The sequence below is a fragment of the Taudactylus pleione genome, unplaced genomic scaffold, assembly GCF_031769625.1.
Source record: "Taudactylus pleione unplaced genomic scaffold, aTauple2 ptg002080l, whole genome shotgun sequence".
Classification (NCBI taxonomy): Eukaryota; Metazoa; Chordata; class Amphibia; order Anura; family Myobatrachidae; genus Taudactylus; species Taudactylus pleione.
Genome location: NW_028286474.1, coordinates 453,656 through 473,345, shown reverse-complemented (window position 1 = coordinate 473,345; position 19,690 = coordinate 453,656). Strand labels below are relative to the sequence as shown.

The following is a 19,690-nucleotide window of genomic DNA, read 5'->3' as shown; positions in this document are numbered from 1 at the left end:
ACTGCTCCCGGGTGACTGTGTCTAGGAAACATCGCAGTGTCTGACAGTATCAGGTCCTGGTCCTTATACTCCTGGTCCTCTGTGTACCCTCTCCCACCCTGTTGTTCCCACCCCTCTGCCCCCTGTTTTTTCCTCCCCTCCCACCCCTGCGTCCCATGTTGTCCTCTTCCTTCCCACACTCTTCCCTTGCCCCCTGTTGTTCCCACCCCTGTGTTCCCTTTTGTTCCCAAACCTCCTACCCCTGTGTCCCTCTTTATTCCATCCCCTCTGCCCCCTTTAGTCCTCTCCCTCCCCTGTGCTCCTTGTTTTCCTCCCCTCTGCCCCTTGTTGTCCCCTCCCACTCCTGTGCCCCTTGGTGTCCTCTCCCCTCCCACCCCTGAGCCCCGTGTTATTTTCTCACCTCTCATCCCTATTTACCTTTTTATTTATGTCTCCTCCAATACACAGGGTTATACAGTAGTTAGGAAGACATCCGGTGAGTGTGAGACACCCAGCAGCCGTCCCCGTGTGTCAGGAGGACTGAGCAGGACCCAGAGCCCCATCACGGTGCCTCCACCTCACTCAGTGATACATGAGAGACACAATGACCAGAAGATCCTGGAACTCACCAACAAGATCATTCAGCTGCTGACTGGAGAGGTGACTGCTGGGAATGGGACATTATACAGTAACACCAGGGGATGTGTCTGGGTGATGACTGGAGAGGTGACTGCTGGGAATGGGACATTATACAGTAACACCAGGGGATGTGTCTGGGTGATGACTGGAGAGGTGACTGCTGGGAATGGGACATTATACAGTAACACCAGGGGATGTGTCTGGGTGATGACTGGAGAGGTGACTGCTGGGAATGGACATTATACAGTAACACCAGGGGATGTGTCTGGGTGATGACTGGAGAGGTGACTGCTGGGAATGGGACATTATACAGTAACACCAGGGGATGTGTCTGGGTGATGACTGTATCATTGTGTGTGTCAGGTTCCTATAAGGTGTCAGGATGTCACTGTCTATGTCTCCATGCAGGAGGGGGAGTATATAGAGGAACACAAGGATCTGTACAAGGACCTGATGATGGAGAATCACCGGCCCCTCCCATCACTGGGTAAGAGGAGACTCTCATTTATCGTACAGGGGAGAGCAGGTATGGGGGACCCCTATATATACACATCATCTAATAATCACATATATACACAATGTATACGTCACTGTGTGTCTCCTACAGATGGACCCAGTAACAGAAATACCCCAGAGAGATGTCCCCGTCCTCTGTATTCACAGGATTGTACAGAGGAGAATCACAGGACCCCACAGGAGCATCAGGTAGGTGGGAGCATTAGGTAGGTAGCCGTCCCCACCCACTCCCCGCGGGTGGGGACGGCTGTTTAGCAGGGAGCCGCCACAAAGTGCATTTTAGAAACTTTAATTCGGGCAGGGAGCGGCACCCCGCTGAAACAGCCTAGCAGGAACTAGTGAATTGTTGGAAGAATGATAAGTATAATATGTATTTAGAGGATGGAGAGAGTCGGGTGAGGGGAATATATGGGCAATAACAATGTACGAGGGTGAATCTAAAATTATCCGCACTCTGGTTGTAGAATTTATTTTAATCAACTTTCCGAAAAGACAAATACATTATTTTTCAAAATAATCTCCCTGCATTTCAATATACGTTGTCCATCTGTCAACAAGCTTTCATATTCCCTCATTAAAAAATGTTTTAGGCTGACTTGCGAGCCACAAATGCACCGCTGTCTTCACCTCTTCATCAGATGTGAATCTTCATCCTCTGAAAATGATTTGCAGCATAGTCCACTGTCACTTGTCTATCCAACAGAATCAGTGCACGCTCCATGTTCTAATGAGTTTGAACTTCTCTGTCCATTCATACACTTCTTTGCGACAAAACACTTTCTCCATACTGTGCACAAAGTCTTTGATAAATATCGGCACCAGACACACCCTCAGATCACAAAAATCGCGTCCTTGCACAGCAGTGACTGGGGGGAAACCGTAACCTAGTACGGAAAGCGTTGATAAGACAGTGTGGCCAACAGAAGTTTTAATATAACTGGAGTGTGAATACTTTTTGACTCGCCCTCATGAGTCGTAAGTGGCTAGAGAGAGATAAGTAATGTTTGTTCTAGCACCCTGCACCTGTCACAACCCGTGTGGTTTCTCTTTCCTGCCTGGGGTGTAGTTCTCTGCTCTAGTGCTTCTAGCACACTCTGCTGATGCAACAAACTGCTGAGAATAAGCAATTTGTGTGCTAGAAGTACCATAGCAGAGAGCGACACCCCAGGCAGGAAAGGGAACTGCATGGGTTGTGACAGGTGCAGGGTGCTAGAATGAACACTAGATATATGTAATTAGTGGATGGAGAGGGGAATATATGGGCAATAACACTGTGTATATAGTAAGTGGCTGGAGAGATGATAAGTATAATATGTAACAAGTGGATGGAGAGGGGAATATATGGGTAATAACACTGTGTATATAGTAAGTGGCTGGAGGGATAAGTATAATATGTAATACGTGGATGGAGATGGGATTATATAATGGCAATAACACTGTGTATATAGTAAGTGGCTGGAGGGATAAGTATAATATGTAATAGTGGATGGAGATGGGATTACATGGGCAATAACACTGTGTATATAGTAAGTGGCTGGAGGGATGATAAGTATAATATGTAATAAGTGGATGGAGATGGGATTATATGGGCAATAACACTGTGTATATAGTAAGTGGCTGGAGGGATGATAAGTATAATATGTAATAAGTGGATGGAGATGGGATTATATGGGCAATAACACTGTGTATATAGTAAGTGGCTGGAGGGATGATAAGTATAATATGTAATAAGTGGATGGAGATGGGAATATATGGGTAATAACACTGTGTATATAGTAAGTGGCTGGAGGGATGATAAGTATAATGTGTAATAAGTGGATGGAGATGGGATTATATAATGGCAATAACACTGTATATAGTAAGTGGCTGGAGGGATAAGTATAATATGTAATAGTGGATGGAGATGGGAATATATGGGTAATAACACTGTGTATATAGTAAGTGGCTGGAGGGATGATAAGTATAATGTGTAATAAGTGGATGGAGATGGGATTATATAATGGCAATAACACTGTATATAGTAAGTGGCTGGAGGGATAAGTATAATATGTAATAGTGGATGGAGATGGGATTACATGGGTAATAACACTGTGTATATAGTAAGTGGCTGGAGGGATGATAAGTATAATGTGTAATAAGTGGATGGAGATGGGAATATATATGGGTAATAACACTGTGTATATAGTTAGTGGCTATAGTAAATGAATAAATGAAAAGAACTGTTGGAGGGCAGATGGGGGAATGGTGCTGTTACTCTGTATGAGGGAGTGGTGATATTGGAAAGCTGAGACAGTGTATCTGGTGGGATAGAGAGATTGCTGGGAATTATACTGTGATGATTGTATGCAATATGCATCATTAAGGGCAATGGAGTATAATGTGCAGGATAAGGACACACATGGATAAGTGCAGATTATGTGTACGACAGTGAGGTTGGAGTAGTAATATGACAAGCAGGTAAAGGGATAGGTGGAGGACACCAGAAAAAAAATCTAAATGAAATAAATAGAAGTATAGATAAATGGTGGTAAAGTATAATTTAGCAATAAGAGTGCAGACTGTGCTAATTAAGCTTACATTGGCTGTAAGGAAATCTGGACTGACGCGTTTCACCACCAGTTTGTACTGACGCGTTTCACCACCAGTTTGTGGCTTTAGTGCATTCTCTTTCAAGACTGATGTGTTATTTTACTATTCTTGTGGATTTTTAGGGTGAAGATGTGACTAATATTAAAGTAGAAGATATAAAGGGAAAAGAAGAGACATATGTGAGGGGTTATCAGCAGTGTAAGGAGGAGGAAATCCCAACATATAGCCGCACAGGTGAGTAATAAACACTAAATACACAGAATAGTCACACATGTTCCTCGTTTGTATATAGGTTACTCTGTGTACAAAGTGCCGTCTGAACGCCATAAGGACAGTCCAAACTCTAGCACCAATTTCCCTCGCACCCCATAGATTTGCTCAGGGAAATGCAGTGTTGCTCTGTCATATTCTACCGTGATGAGTGCAGCAGTCGCTCATTGTGCAGAAATTAATTCCCTTCCACCACTCGAGGCAATCTGTGCACTAGCACTACAATCACGTATGTCATCAGTGATCGCACGGAGTCCAATATTATTGGGGTCCTGGGGAACAATCATTTAAAAAATTTGGGGTCCAATTTAACTGCTTCTGGTTTATGCTTTTGAGCTCCCCATAAACCCCTTAGACCTCCCCACATACCATCTGATCCCCTCACATAGCATCAGACCTCTCCATATCATTTCAGATATTCCCATATACCCCAAATATGCCCATCTGATCCCCCCACATAGCATCAGACCTCCCCATATACCCCAAATATGCCCATCTGATCCCCCCACATAGCATCAGACCTCCCCATATCCTGTCATATATTCCCATATACCCCTAAAATGCCCATCTGATCCACCCACACAGCAGTAGACCACCCATAAGCCCCTCAGACTTCTTTACATACCCCTAAAATGCCCATCTAATCCCCCTTACATAGCACTTTCGGGTTGAGTGTCTCTGCACTGGTAACAATAACTATAATATGTTAGCCAGAGCGTTGAAGTCAGTAAGTGTTATTACAAGGAAAGATCCTAAACCACCATTCATTGAAATAATATAAATGACCCGGCGGTGCTCCCCTAGAGTTTATAGATTAACCTTTAGAACCAGAGAGAAAGAAACAATTTTTTGCGTGGGGGCACAACTTTAATCTTTACATTAAAATTCAAAACACAAAGGAAGCAAACACCTGGGCCCCCCCCAGGGATTTAGGGTTAGGCACCCCCCCGGGAGGGTTAGGGTTAGGCTGGAGGAAGGGGGGTTGGGGTTAGGCAACCCTCGGGGGGAGGTTAGTATTAGGCACCCCACGGGAGACTTAAGTTTAGGCTTCGGGGAAGGGGGGGTTAGGTTTAGGCTCTTACAGTGGGGGTTAGTGTTAGGCACTTGAGGGGGAGGTTAGGGTTAGGCACCTCTAAGGGAGGGTTGGGGGGGGGGAGTTAGGTTAGTAAATAGTTTTTAATACTTACCTGTCAGGAACTTCACTGCCGGTCTTCCGCCATCGGGATTACATACGTCCAGCGGTATTCCATACCGATCGCTTCCAGATATATAAGTGGCGAAATATGTAAGCCATCAATTCATATCAATAGATAGTGATATAATCTTAATTTCATTTAACAAAATTAACAAATAAATGCAGATCCAGAAGCTGCTAATCAACTGAGAATATCCTCAGTACTTATGCTAAATACATAATCAGACCTCATAGCATCAGACCTCCACATTTCCTTTCAGATCTCCCCACATACCCCTAAAATGCCCATCTGATCCCCCCACATAGCATCAGACCTCCCCATTTCCTTTCAGATCTCCCCCCCCACCCCCCAAATGCCCATCGGATCCCTCCCACATAGCATCAACCCCATAGCCTTTCAGATCCCCCCCCCACATTGCCATAATATGTCTATCTGAGCCCTCCCACATAACTTCAGACCTTCCCATATCCTTTCAAATCTCCCCACCTATTCCCAAAATGTCCATCTGATCCCCCCTTACATAGCATTAGACTTCCCAATATCTTTCCAGATCTCCCCACCTGATCCACCCCATATAGTATCATACCTCCCCATATCCTTTCAGATCTCCCCACATTTCCATAAAATATCCATCTGATGCCTCCCACATAGCATCAGACCTCCCCATATCCTTTCAAATCTCCCCTTATAGCCCAAATATGCCCATCTGATCCTCCCACATAGCATTAGACCTCCCCATATCCTTTCAAATCTCCCCTTATAGCCCAAATATGCCCATCTGATCCTCCCACATAGCATCAGACCTCCTCATATCCTTTCAGATCTCGCCACATTCTCAAAAAATGCCCATCAGACCCCCCATATCCTTTCAGATTCCCCCCCCCACATTCCCCTAAAATGTCCATCTGATTATCCCACGTAGCATCAGACATCCCCATATCCTTTCAGATCTCCCCTTTTAGCCCAAATATGCCCATCTGATCCCCCTCACATAGCATCAGACCTCCCCACATGCATGTTTAACGCCTCCATGATCCTACATGTAATACGATTTGTCTGTGCACAAAGCCCATAGTGAACAAGCCATACTTTTATAATAATCTTTGTGGGATATCCACCAAAAATAACCAGAAATACTAAGTACCACCCTGACGTACGCTTTGGGGATTGCAGAGATATCTGCTGCCGCCACCAGTTTTCAGTCGCAGAAGCAGCCCCAATGCCCAATTTCCACCCGAGGGCTCGGCCCCGGCAGCTGACGCCTCCTCCACATGGCATCGACCATTGTAGCCTATGGGCTGTACTTGGCAACAGTTACACAATGAGAGCAGAATGTGAAGAGCTGTCTGACAGACAGTGACCTGAAATATTACATACAATACATATAAAACACATGGCCGGCGCTATAATAACCATAATAAATGAATAATTAATATTACCATTGTTTTTTTTTTTTTTTACTGTACCGGTCATTGATATGTCGGTCTATCGATGTTCGGACCATTGCGACTTTGAGCAGCTTCCAGGTACATACAGGGGGGCTGAGGGGTGTTCATTTACATTTTCCCAGCGACTGCTCCTCTCTGCAGCCGCCGAGTAGGGGGTCCTGCCGTACTGACCAATCAGCAGTCACAGTGGGGGAGGGTGCAAGGATGCAGAGGGGCCGGGAGATCCCTCTGCTAGTGGCGGCAGCTGGAAGATTATTCTCCAGCAGCCGCTCACTGTGCATCGCTGACAGGTCACATCGTTTGCGACTATGTCAGCGAATGCACAGCCTGGCGTGATCGCAAACGATGGGTCCACGCCAGGCAGGTGGTTAACGCACCTTTCAAGGGTACAGTGACAGCCTCTCAAACTTAATAAGTGCCCCCCCCCCCCCCCCAGCTGTTGCAGAACTACTCATCCCAGCATGCCCTGCTACAGTTTTGCTATTTGGCCATGCTAAAACTATTGCAAGGGGGGGGGGACCTATTGCCCATCCCTGCATTAATAAGCTATGGCGTCACAATGTAGCAAAAGGACAATTTATTAGGATTAAACCTGGAGGCATTTGAAAAACAAGCTGTGGTTTTATATCCATCATTTTCTCCAGCAGGGATATCCTAGGTGTAGTGCAGAGAGAGCCGTTATAGGAGTTATGGATGTAGATAGGGGAAGTCCATTGAAATATCATTAAACATGTAACCAAACAGTAGTGACAAAATGAGGATGGCTCTGTCCTATATGTGACTCAGTGTAACTCCTATGCATAGAAAATAAATAATATCATTACAAATAATTTCTCGCTGTTGCAGTTAGATCAGGGGTGGGGAACCTTTTTTCTGCCGAGGGACATTTTTATATATATAACATTATTTGTGGGCCCGGTGCAGGCCACGCCCCCTCTGTGTGATGTCACACGGAGACGGGGCCACAATCGCCAGTGATTACAGCAATGCCTGGAGCATCCTGAGGATGCTCCGGGGAGCTGTAAGGGCAGCGGTGTGACTGTCTGAAGGGAAGGGTCCTAAGGACGCTCCAGGCGGCTCTGCTGCATAGATTCTGGCTGCAGGATGCCATTATAGGCACCCTACTAGCCAGATGAGGCTAGCAGAGAAAAGCTCAGAGGGCCAGACCAAATGAGTCCGGGGGCCTTATACGGCCCCCGGGCCTGAGGTTCCCCATCCCTGAGTTAGACTAATTCAATCCCCATAGTGAACACAGATATAAGGTCATTATCCGTAAATCAGATAAATTTAAATTTAGTCTTATTGACGACCCAAGTACCAGGGGGGCAGTATTCAAATTCCCACATGGCTGGCTCACAGGCCGGCGGGTTTTTATAGGTGCGGTAGGTTTATGAAACCCAAGAGAAATAGGGGGGTCTATGTACTAAGCCTTGGACGGAGATAAAGTACCAACTAATCAGCTCCTAACTGCAATTTTTCAAACACTGCCTGTAACATGGCAGTTAGGAGCTGATTGGCTGGCACTTTATCTCCAAGGCTTAGTAAATAAACCCCTAAAGCTGCATACACACATAAAGATTTTCTGTCCAACCATCCAACTAGTTGATTGGTTGGAATGAAAATCTGGTAACGTATGGGAGTAACTGACAATCAGCAATTTGCTCCCAAACGCCGGAAAATGGACAAAAACTGTTGTTTGAACAAATTGCCCGATTTTTTTTTATTTATTTTTTTTACATTTTTTTTGCACATTTTGTTTTAAGGGGCCATTCCCAAGGGTGCAGGCTATTTTTTTTAAAGCCTGCACCCCTAAACCCCAATTCTGCACTTTTTTTCACCTGCTAACAAAGTGAAAATTTGTCCCCGTTTTTTTCAATTAACTTATTGCACCATCTACAAACAAAACGAGAATTTTCGTGAAATGTGCCTGGGACCCCCCTAAAGATGTCCAGACATGGGGGATCACTATGGGTACCCCTATTTTCGCCAGCTGAAGGAAGTTGGGGTTTGTATTACCCGCAGCAGGTGTTTTTTCCCGACATTGAAGAAGTGATGCAGAAGAACACATTGTTGTTTTTTTTTTCGTTTTTAAAAATGGTCCCATCAAATTTGGGGTACATGAAAATGGGGGTAAGCATATTTTTAAGTCCCTAAAATGATTTTTTTAAATTCTGCAAAAATGCACCTGCCGCTGTCACCCGCATTGAAGAAAACACCTGCCGCATACTTCCAACCCCCTCTGAAATCTATTTAACTATTTTAGAAGTGGTTTTTCCTATTTTTTTTTTCACCCCAAAATTGTAAAAAAAAAATTGGGGTGTCCCGATTTTTTTTTTTTTTTTAATTATTTATTGACACTGATCGTTTTAAGGGACCATTCCCAAGGGTGCAGGCTAATTTTTTTAAGCCTGCACCCCTAAACCCCAATTCTGCATTTTTTTTTCGCCAGCTAAAGGCAGGTGAATATTTATCCCCGTTTTTTTACATTGTCTTTTCGCCCCGGCGAAAAGTCAATGTAATTGAATACGGGGATAATGAAAATAGGCGAAAAAGACGTCGTCGGCGATAAATTTTCACCGATTACGACATTTCGCCTCAAATTGAATATGGCCCTAAGTCTTAATAGAACAAAAACACAGTCTTTCCGAACATGTTCTTCATGGTCAGAAGAGGGTGCCTTTGAGAATGTTACTGTGAAGGTCATTGAACAGTTAAAAATTACATAGATTTAATATACTCCGTAAACATGAGGCATTTTGGGGCTTTCATCTACGGACCCTTATGGGACGTACACACTTTACGACTTTTATGAGCGATTTGAACGATAACGCTCATATCATTCACTTTTTTGCAGTCACCAACCTGACAAAGACCAACAATGCTCGTTCCCGCATGAACGATAACGATATCTATGGTCTTTCATGCATGCAGGCCAACTTGGACGATTTTGTAAAGATTTGCTGTAAAAAGATAGCTTCACTGATATGTCTATCATAGATCTCTATCAGTGTGTACACCCAATGTCTATCATAGATATCTATCAGTGTGTACACCCAATGTCTATCATAGATATCGATCAGTGTGTACACCCAATGTCTATCATAGATATCTATTAGTGTGTACACCCAATGTCTATCATAGATATCGATCAGTGTGTACACCCAATGTCTATCATAGATATCGATCAGTGTGTACACCCAATGTCTATCATAGATATCTATCAGTGTGTACACCCAATGTCTATCATAGATATCTATCAGTGTGTACACCCAATATCTATCATAGATATCTATCAGTGTGTACAACCAAAATCTATCATAGATATCTATCAGTGTGTACACCCAATATCTATCATAGATATCTATCAGTGTGTACAACCAATGTCTATCATAGATATCTCTTAGTGTGTACACCCAATGTCTATCATAGATATCTATTAGTGTGTACACCCAATGTCTATCATAGATATCTATTAGTGTGTACACCCAATGTCTATCATAGATATCTATCAGTGTGTACACCCAATGTCTATCATAGATATCGATCAGTGTGTACACCCAATGTCTATCATAGATATCTATCAGTGTGTACACCCAAAGTCTATCATAGATATCGATCAGTGTGTACACCCAATGTCTATCATAGATATCTATCAGTGTGTACACCCAAAGTCTATCATAGATATCGATCAGTGTGTACACCCAATGTCTATCATATATATCTATCAGTGTGTACACCCAAAGTCTATCATAGATATCTATTAGTGTGTACACCCAATGTCTATCATAGATATCGATCAGTGTGTACACCCAATGTCTATCATAGATATCTATCAGTGTGTACACCCAATGTCTATCATAGATATCTATCAGTGTGTACACCCAATGTCTATCATAGATATCTATCAGTGTGTACAACCAATGTCTATCATAGATATCTATCAGTGTGTACACCCAATGTCTATCATAGATATCTATCAGTGTGTACACCCAATATCTATCATAGATATCTATCAGTGTGTACAACCAAAATCTATCATAGATATCTATCAGTGTGTACACCCAATATCTATCATAGATATCTATCAGTGTGTACAACCAATGTCTATCATAGATATCTCTTAGTGTGTACACCCAATGTCTATCATAGATATCTATTAGTGTGTACACCCAATGTCTATCATAGATATCTATTAGTGTGTACACCCAATGTCTATCATAGATATCTATCAGTGTGTACACCCAATGTCTATCATAGATATCTATCAGTGTGTACACCCAATGTCTATCATAGATATCGATCAGTGTGTACACCCAATATCTATCATAGATATCTATCAGTGTGTACACCCAATGTCTATCATAGATATCTATCAGTGTGTACAACCAAAATCTATCATAGATATCTATCAGTGTGTACACCCAAAATCGTTTGACCTGCACTACAGAAAGTTGGCGGGAAATCTATCAACGATATCTATGGTTGTTCAAGTTGTTCCGTGTGTATGCAGCATTAGTCTTCATTCTACCAGTCACAACCTGTGCAGTTCCTCTTTCCTGCCTGGGGTGTCACTCTCTGCTCTGGTGCTTCTAGCACACTCTGGTCTGTATATCAGAAGGTTGTTGCATCAGCTGAGTGTGCTAGAAGCACCAGAGCCGAGAGCGACACCACCAGACAGGAAAGAGGAATTGCACGGGTTGTGACAGGTGCAGGGTGCTAGAATGAACACTAGACCCTCATGCTCTAATGGCCCTGAATGACACGATAGAATTAAACCATATATAATTATCATTACTAAATATATGTATGTATGCGGGGAATTTAAGGGATATAATTGGTTTGTAAATGTTATAATCTGTTCTATTGGTGGTTTGAATAGAATAGGTGACAATTTATAGTTTTTTCCATTTATTTAGCATTTTATTTATGGTTATTTAATTATTATTATCATTTATTTATATGACGCCACATGTATTCCGCTGCACCTTACAAAGTAGATAACAAATAAGTGACGTAGGACTTACAATACAATATACAATACAATGCAGGACAGGGACATGGATAATATACATTGCTACATTAGCGACCATAACACCCACATAAGCAGCCGAGCATAAGCAACTAAGTGTTAGGTTCCCTGGTGGGGAGTAAGAAGTAGATGAAAGTAATGTAAGTAGAAGCACAAGAGGGTAGAGGGCCCTGCTCTTAAGAGCTTACATTCTAAAAGGGAGGGGCAGACGAACAAGTGTGACACAGATGGGGTAGATGGGGAGGAAGGAGCATGTAGCAGCAAGTTAGGATGAGAGCTTGAAGGCTTTGATGAAGTATTGGGTCTTGAGAGCCCTCTTTGAAGGATTGTAAAGAGGTGGAGAGTCTGATGGGGAGAGGGAGAGAGTTCCAAAGGCGGGGAGGAGCACGGGCAAAATCTTGGAGGCGGGAGTGGGAGGAAGTAATCAGCTGGCATGAGAGGCGACGTGTATTAAGTGAGCAAAGAGAGCGGACAGGAGAGTGAAGGGAGATGAGATCAGAGATGTAAATGAGAGCAGATTGAGTGAGGGCTTTGTAAGCGAGCGTGAGAACCTTAAATTGGGTTCTGAAAGGGAAGGGGAGCCAGTGTAGAGCTTGTAGGAGAGGGGAGGCAGATGTATAGCGTTTGGAGAGGAAGAGGAGCCGAGCAGCAGCATTGAGGACAGACTGGAGAGGAGAGAGATGGGAGTTGGGGAGGCCAGATAGGAGGAGGTTACAGTAGTCCAATCTGGAGATGACCAGTGAGTGTATGACTGTTTTAGTAGCATCCTGGCTGAGATAGGGTCTGATCTGATCCTGGAAATATTTTTGATATGAAAACGACAGGACTGTGAGAGATTCTGGATATGTGGTTTGAATGAGAGGGATGAGTCCAGGATAACTCCAAGACAGCGCACCTTGGGGACAGAGGAGATAGTTATGCCATCAATAGATAAAGAAATGGTGGGAAGTGAGGTTATGTAGGGGGGTGGGAAAATTATCAGCTCAGTCTTGGACATATTAAGTTTAAGAAGTCGCTGGGACATCCAGGAAGAGATAGCAGAGAGACAGTTGGAGACATGAGTCAGTAGAGAGGGGGAACAGATTAATTAGTTATAGTGGAACAGATTAAGATAGTAGCTATTGATATAAGAGTTAAAGACATCCTGTATTAAATATATAAAGTGTGAGGGGTGGGGTTTGGGCATTAAATTAGTGATTTATTGTTGTATTAAAATGTTAATAATGGTATCCCTAGTAACCCATTTATAACTGGGAAAATAATATGACATTTATAACTGGGAATGGTACAAATGCATTGATAGTATGCTACAAGGAGGTACATAGAAGAATATGATAAGGATGGTCAAGATATATTATATCATAAACATTTACCGCGTACTCTATTGGTACGTATGCGGCAACAATGTAACTAAACAGGGATCTCGACTCTATCGAACCTGCCGCGCTCATTGAAACCAAATGGAGGTGTGGAACGCACCACTGTGCACATGCACCGATGGAGTCGTGTTTTTCCCGAACCATTTAAACGGGTGAGTGGGGATTCCGTTCATTCTTCTGCTGACAGTGGTAAAAGCGTTGAGCAGGAACGGATCTGTTGCATAGCTGTCTAGTTTCGGAAGAACCATATTCAATTTTAATCTCAATAAGTTGGAGAGACTTTCACTGTATTCTTGTAAGCTGCTACAATAGGGATCACCAGTAGCAGGGAAACGGCAGAGACTTTTACTAAGCACGTAGAAATCTTTGAGTGCTAATTAGAAAGACTCTGCTTGGTCCAAGGATGGTTATAAAGCTTATAAGGTAGGAAACAACGTGCCATCGGTGTGACGTGTGCTCGAACATGGCTGGCGGATTTCAGCTGTGTGAATAATGGATCCAGAATTCCAGTTGTGAAGCTGGCTGGTTAAATACATTGGAATGATAGTGTTCTCTCTAGGTCCGGCGCTGGGCAGCCCGCCAGACCTAGAGAAAGGGCACATCTGCGTGCTCCCGGAAAAGGGGATGTGGCCAAGAAAAAGGGGGCGTGTCTTTAATACACGTCCCCTTTCCATCACTCTTGGGGGCATGCCTGGCACTTACGGACATACCGGGCTGCCCCCAAGCGCTCCTATCAGTGTGAATGCGCCCGGCATCCATTCACCGGCGGTGACTGCTACACCGCAGTTTTCCCCACCCACGGGTGGGGACAGAACCCGCAGGCTGTTTCAGCGGGGCGCGCATCGGAGGGCAAGGTGCTTTTTGCCCTTTAGAAATAGGGCAGGGCACGGCGCCCTGCTAAAACTGATAAGCGGGAACGCTAAATGGAATCCTTTTATTTGTCATACACAGCAGAGGTCATTTAGAATATTTAGATCGGCTCTGCGAGGAGTTTTAATAATGTCAACCAGTGATTCAGGTGTATATGGGTGATAGTATTTACAGCAATTATATTTTAGTTATTGTTTTTGTAGCGTCGGTCGTGTGTTTTATATGTATTGTATGTAATATTACATGTCTCTCAGACAGCGCTTCATGTTTTCTTCTCTTTGGGTAGATCTCTAATTTATGGGTTTGCAGTAACCCTCTGATTGGAGCTGCCCCTGGTCAGCAGGGTTTATATATTAAAAATTATTATTTTTTATTTTATTAAGACCATAACTTTTCCCATTTCTCACTTCATTTTTAGTGCCTGATTGGGTTATTTTAGGATTTTCTTTGAGGGTTTAGTAACGCAATGGCTGCTCGCACCTGCACCGTCCGATGATTTCTCATGCGCTGAACCGCGGCCGGGTCACTTTACACATCGCAGGGACGTCTCCTATCGGAGCCATGGCCAGCTCCTATTGGCTGCAGCTCCCACGGCCAGCTCCTGTGCAGAATTTATTTCCTACTTAAAAGCTTGAGATAAGATCTTGCTAGATAGAGACTAGCTGGCTGCAGTTTCATCCTATGCGAGAGCACCAGTTATGCTCCATAACTTATTCATAGCATAGCTTGTAGCTGAAACACGCTTGTAATCTTAAGGTCTTTTCACCAGACTGTTTCTACAACCATTTACATATCTACGGAATAACATCACAGATTTTATTGTCACTCTCTTCATTGTTCAAACCTTGGGGTCAATCCAATTAGGAGCGAAAGGCGAGTAGCAAGTTTGTTTCTTGAAACTCGCACACTTCGCAGCAAAGCGCGCTCCCGAGAATTCTCCAATCCAATTAAAAATGCCTATTTGCACTACTCGCAGCACATGGGTGCGAATTGACTGCCAAATGAGATTTACGAGAAATGCATGAATATGTGGGGAGACCATCCTGGACCCCCCAAAATGGACAATTTCGTTAGCAGGACCTCATAGAAGGCTGTTTGTGGGCATTAGGAAGGTACTGTAGGTTTTTAAATTATGTCAAATCTCAAACGAATGAAACAAAACATTTTGGGGTACTTTGAGGGCACTTTGAAAAATTAAAAAAATATGATAAAAACAATCTTTCAACTAAAAAAAATTATTGTTAATTAAATTTGGGGTGCCTAAACTAATGAAAAAGTTGATTTTGTGGTAATTTGAGGACAATTTGTTTTTAAACTCCTAAAATTATGTCATTATTGGACTCATTAAGCTAATTGGAAACTTCCAATTGCCTAATTAGTCATTAGGGGGAGGGGGGGGGTGTCCAAGGGGTTTAGCACAGTGTTCCGACATTTTAACCTTAAAATAAAGATTTTCCTTTCCATCTCTCACACTCAGGGATGTGCAAGTGGAAAGTTGCGAATTCGGTCAGACTGATCAGTGCGAGTTGCTAATTGGATTGCAAAATGAATTCGCCATGCGAATTTGAAGTGAAAATAGCAACTCGCACCTCGCAATTCGCACCTAATTGGATAGACCCCCTTGTCCCTTTCATATAAGAGATACAATGTTTATTGTTGTAGCATTGGATTGCTTCTATAAAATTGATAGTTTGGACTACGGAATACAATACATGCTCTATATTATGCCATCTATTGTGAGGACTGTATATGTCTGTTTAAGTTAATTTTATGGTGTTTTTGCATCATGAATTTTTTTTAATTTTTCAATTTCTGGATCATTGCAGGTGTAATCCTACAACAGTCAGATTAAGATTTGGTGTATGCACATTTATATTTGGAAATTTATAGATTGGAAATTTAAGTTATACCACTAAATATGTTGAACTTACTAATAGTACGTATATTTGCTCCTCAATGTGAAAAAAAAATATTAATGTATTCATTTCCTGCAGATGGACACAAAAGGAGACATACAGTGACGCGATATCTAATTTTGCCTCCAGATTTTAAAATAGAAGACAAAAACATTGTACGAAATTCTACAGGGGAAACCCCCATTACCCTAAATACACGTCCAGATTCATCATCTGATCCTTCAATCCAACAGGAAACTTCTCCTATTAACTCTGACAATGTTACACACAGTACAGGTCCTACGTATGATACAGTTTATCTCTGTTCTGAGTGTGGGAAATATTTTGCACAGAAATCATCTCTTGTTAAACATCAGAGAAGTCACACAGGGGAGAAACCATTTCCATGTTCTGAGTGTGGGAAATGTTTTACAGACAAATCACATCTTGTAAGACATCAGAGAAGTCACACAGGTGAGAAACCATTTCCTTGTTCTGAGTGTGGGAAATGTTTTACATATAAATCAGATCTTGTTAGACATCAGAAATCTCACACAGGTGTGAAACCATTTCCATGCTCTGAGTGTGGGAAATGTTTTACACATAAATCAGATCTTATTAGACATCAGAGAACGCACACAGGTAAGAAACCATTTCCATGCTCTGAGTGTGGGAAATGTTTCACGGAGAAATCAACTCTTTTTAGACATCAAAAAAGTCACACAGAAGTGAGTCCTTTCCTATGCTGTGAGTGTGGGAAATGTTTTATGGACAAATCCTCTCTTTATAGACATCAAAAAAGTCACACAAATGTGAGACCACTTCTATGCTCCGAGTGTGGGAAATGTTTTAGATACAAATCAGCTCTCGTGGAGCATCAGAGAACTCACACAGGTGAGAAACAATTTCCATACTCCGAGTCGGGGAAATGTTTTACATACCAATCAGCTCTTGTTGAACATCAGATAGGTCACACAGGTGCAAAACTATTTTCATGCTCCGAGTGCGGGAAATGTTTTACAAAGAAATCTTCTCTTCTTTCACATCAGAGAAGCCACACAGGTGAGAAACCATTTTCATGTTCTGAGTGTGGGAAATGTTTTACACGGAAATCACATCTTGTTATACATGAAAGAAGTCACACAGGGGAGAAACCATTTTCGTGTTTGGAGTGTGTGAAATGTTTTACACGGAAATCACAGCTTGTTAACCATCAGAAAATTCACACAAGAGAAAAGCAATTTCTATGAGCTGATAGACATAAAACATGGTGCATTTCATATTCTAAGTATAGTAAATATAATATATCAAAAAGATTAATTTTATTAATGTAAATGATACAAACATGCATAAGTATAATTTCACACTGTATAGAGTAACAATAGAGCAGTAACTTGGAGTGTGGTGCTACCCAGGGCGCAGGGTCCTGATGGGTGATACCGTCACTGCCAGTATCACTGTTGGACAGTTGCCTAGAGCGCCTTTTGGTTGCTCTAGGCACTGTTGCACTTCCCAATCCTGAAGGCCCCCCTCCTTGATGTGATGTCACGTGTTCAGGGGGCCCTGCTGAGTAACACCGCTGGATGGTAAACCAAAGCTCCAGTTGCACATTAGTTACTATCCACAGGCATAGCTGAATTGTATTTTTTTTTATTTATAGTGACCGCATAGTCCATTGCACTTTACAATTGAGTACACGGGAAGAAAACATGTTTGGATGTTAAATGAGTCTTACGAGGGCCCTGCTTGCCAGCTTACAGTGTGTACAGCTGCGGGACTTACTGCGGGGTTTTTCGGAACTATTTAATTGCTGCCAGTGTACTGTACTGTGCACTGAATTAAGATTTATGCTCAGATCCTCCTGAAGTGTGAGCAGAAATAACTAGTGCCTCCAGGGCTAGTCGCAATGTTATGTAGGTGGTACATATATTTGGGCACTGGGCTTATCGTGGGCAATAATTAAATAGCTTTAAGCACTTAACCCGGGAGCTAAAACTCTCCAGTAAGTCCAGCCAAGACGTTTTTGTACGCATATCGGCAGAATAGCGTCCCAGCCGGTGGACGTATCAATACGATGCCAATCAACCACAGCATTACCGTAAGAAGCAGTAGCAGCTGTGCCAAAAGACGTAGCTGCTTCTGCAGTTGCGTCCATCCCTGAATCATGCCCTATGCGCCAAAACAGCAGGTGGAACATGCTCCAGTTTTACGCCAGGGGAGAAGAGTGGAACATGCGCCAGGTTGGTGCCAGTAGATCAGGCTTCACAATGTTTGCAATAAATACTGAAGTTGCTGTACATGATTTCTAAAATATAGCCCATTAATGAAGTGACATAAACATGATACAATGTGTCTGGGCAATGTTATTAATAAGGCACAATTACCATGTAAAATAACTGGAAACCCGGGGGGAAATACAGCTTTAAGGTAATTGAGAGTGATCAAGACGCAGTCGGCCAATCGGAAACAGTTGTCGATTATCAGTGCTGGGGCGGAGCACCCACAGGTGATAAATGTGTTGGTGGGTGCACGTGTCTCTGTTGTGGTTCCGTATGGGACATATTACTATACTCAGCAAATACTGGCACTTCCATTGGCTGTACCGCGTCGAAGCATAAGGAGGCGTAAAAATATGCATTTATTTGAGGCCTGTGATGTGGGATATGAGACACTTATCCATTATTTATGGTCATACTCTAATGGGATGTAGTCGGCATCTTGGCGCACACAATGGCAATCCTGGTGCCGGAATCCCGACGACTGCGATCCCAGCAGTTAGAGTTGGACTGTGGGATGGGAAAGTCAAGGTCAGGCAGGACCTACAGTGACACATGCCTAGTTGACAGCGGTCAGGCTCCGAGTCCATCACTTATGATATAATACATAATGAGCATTGGTCAGTGACTTCATCGGTTGTGTTCTAAAGACTGCCCCCAAATATGGCTGCTTGCACTGTGTCACCGGCAATTGTGTTTTAGTTGATGTGATGTAATAGTATATATGTAAGTCCTATAGTTGCCACACTTTCTATGCAAGTTGCAGTACTGTACATTACTGTTTATGTTTTATGAAGATGTATATCGTATTTGTGTATAATGCATATATTGTAGTTTCCATAGTGGCTGATAGAATTGTTTAGATACATTTTTTTTCCTGTATTTAAACTTTTTGTTTCTTTATATGGTGAATAAGTTGATGAAATAACAGTACTGTACGTATTTGGACATGACATGTAATTCCGTGGTCTGTACGAAAATAAGATAATTAAATGTATAACTACCGAGCAAATTGAGTTTTTACGTTATTCAAGATAACTTAAGCAACAATCAATTAAAATATTAAGTGCTGCTCAATATGGCGGCAATATAAAAATATCCAATAATAAATGAAATATTTAACTTTACTGTATTCAGTAAATGTGTTCAGTGATTTTCTTTTAAGCTGTAGTCCCGATACCCAGTAGAAAGAATTACACATGGATACAGTTACCATTGTAGAGCTCAGATGTGTCTAGGACTCATATTTAGTAGTGAGAAGATGGTTTGATGACATAGGTACATGGGTAGCTTGTTGGTGAAGATGCATCTGTGAAGGTTAAAGGATATAAAGATGCCCAATTGTTACTGGTGTCCATTCTGGTAACGTAGCCTAATTGGATCAATATACTGTATAAGAACTAGGAATCTTCGCTCAAGACAGGTAACTCAAAGAGGCAGGCTGGGTACTGTACACTGGGTATAAAGATACAGAATAGTAAGAAGCAGGCTGGGTACTGTACACTGGGTATAAAGATACAGAATAGTAAGAGGTAGGCTGGGTACTGTACACTGGGTATAAAGATACAGAATAGTAAGAGGCAGACTGGATACTGGACATACAG

General features: G+C 42.5%; 1 protein-coding gene across 1 annotated transcript; it reads left to right on the top strand.

Annotated features, from left to right (window-relative positions):
- Window positions 1–561: 561 nt before the first annotated feature.
- LOC148435687 (uncharacterized) lies at window positions 562–19,094 on the top strand. Its single transcript, XM_088465649.1, has 5 exons — window positions 562–639; window positions 1,027–1,105; window positions 1,226–1,323; window positions 3,846–3,957; window positions 15,910–19,094. The coding sequence occupies exons 2-5, from the start codon at window positions 1,072–1,074 to the stop codon at window positions 17,058–17,060; spliced, it is 1,395 nt and encodes a 464-aa protein (XP_088321775.1). The 5' UTR covers window positions 562–639; window positions 1,027–1,071; the 3' UTR covers window positions 17,061–19,094.
- Window positions 19,095–19,690: the final 596 nt, after the last annotated feature.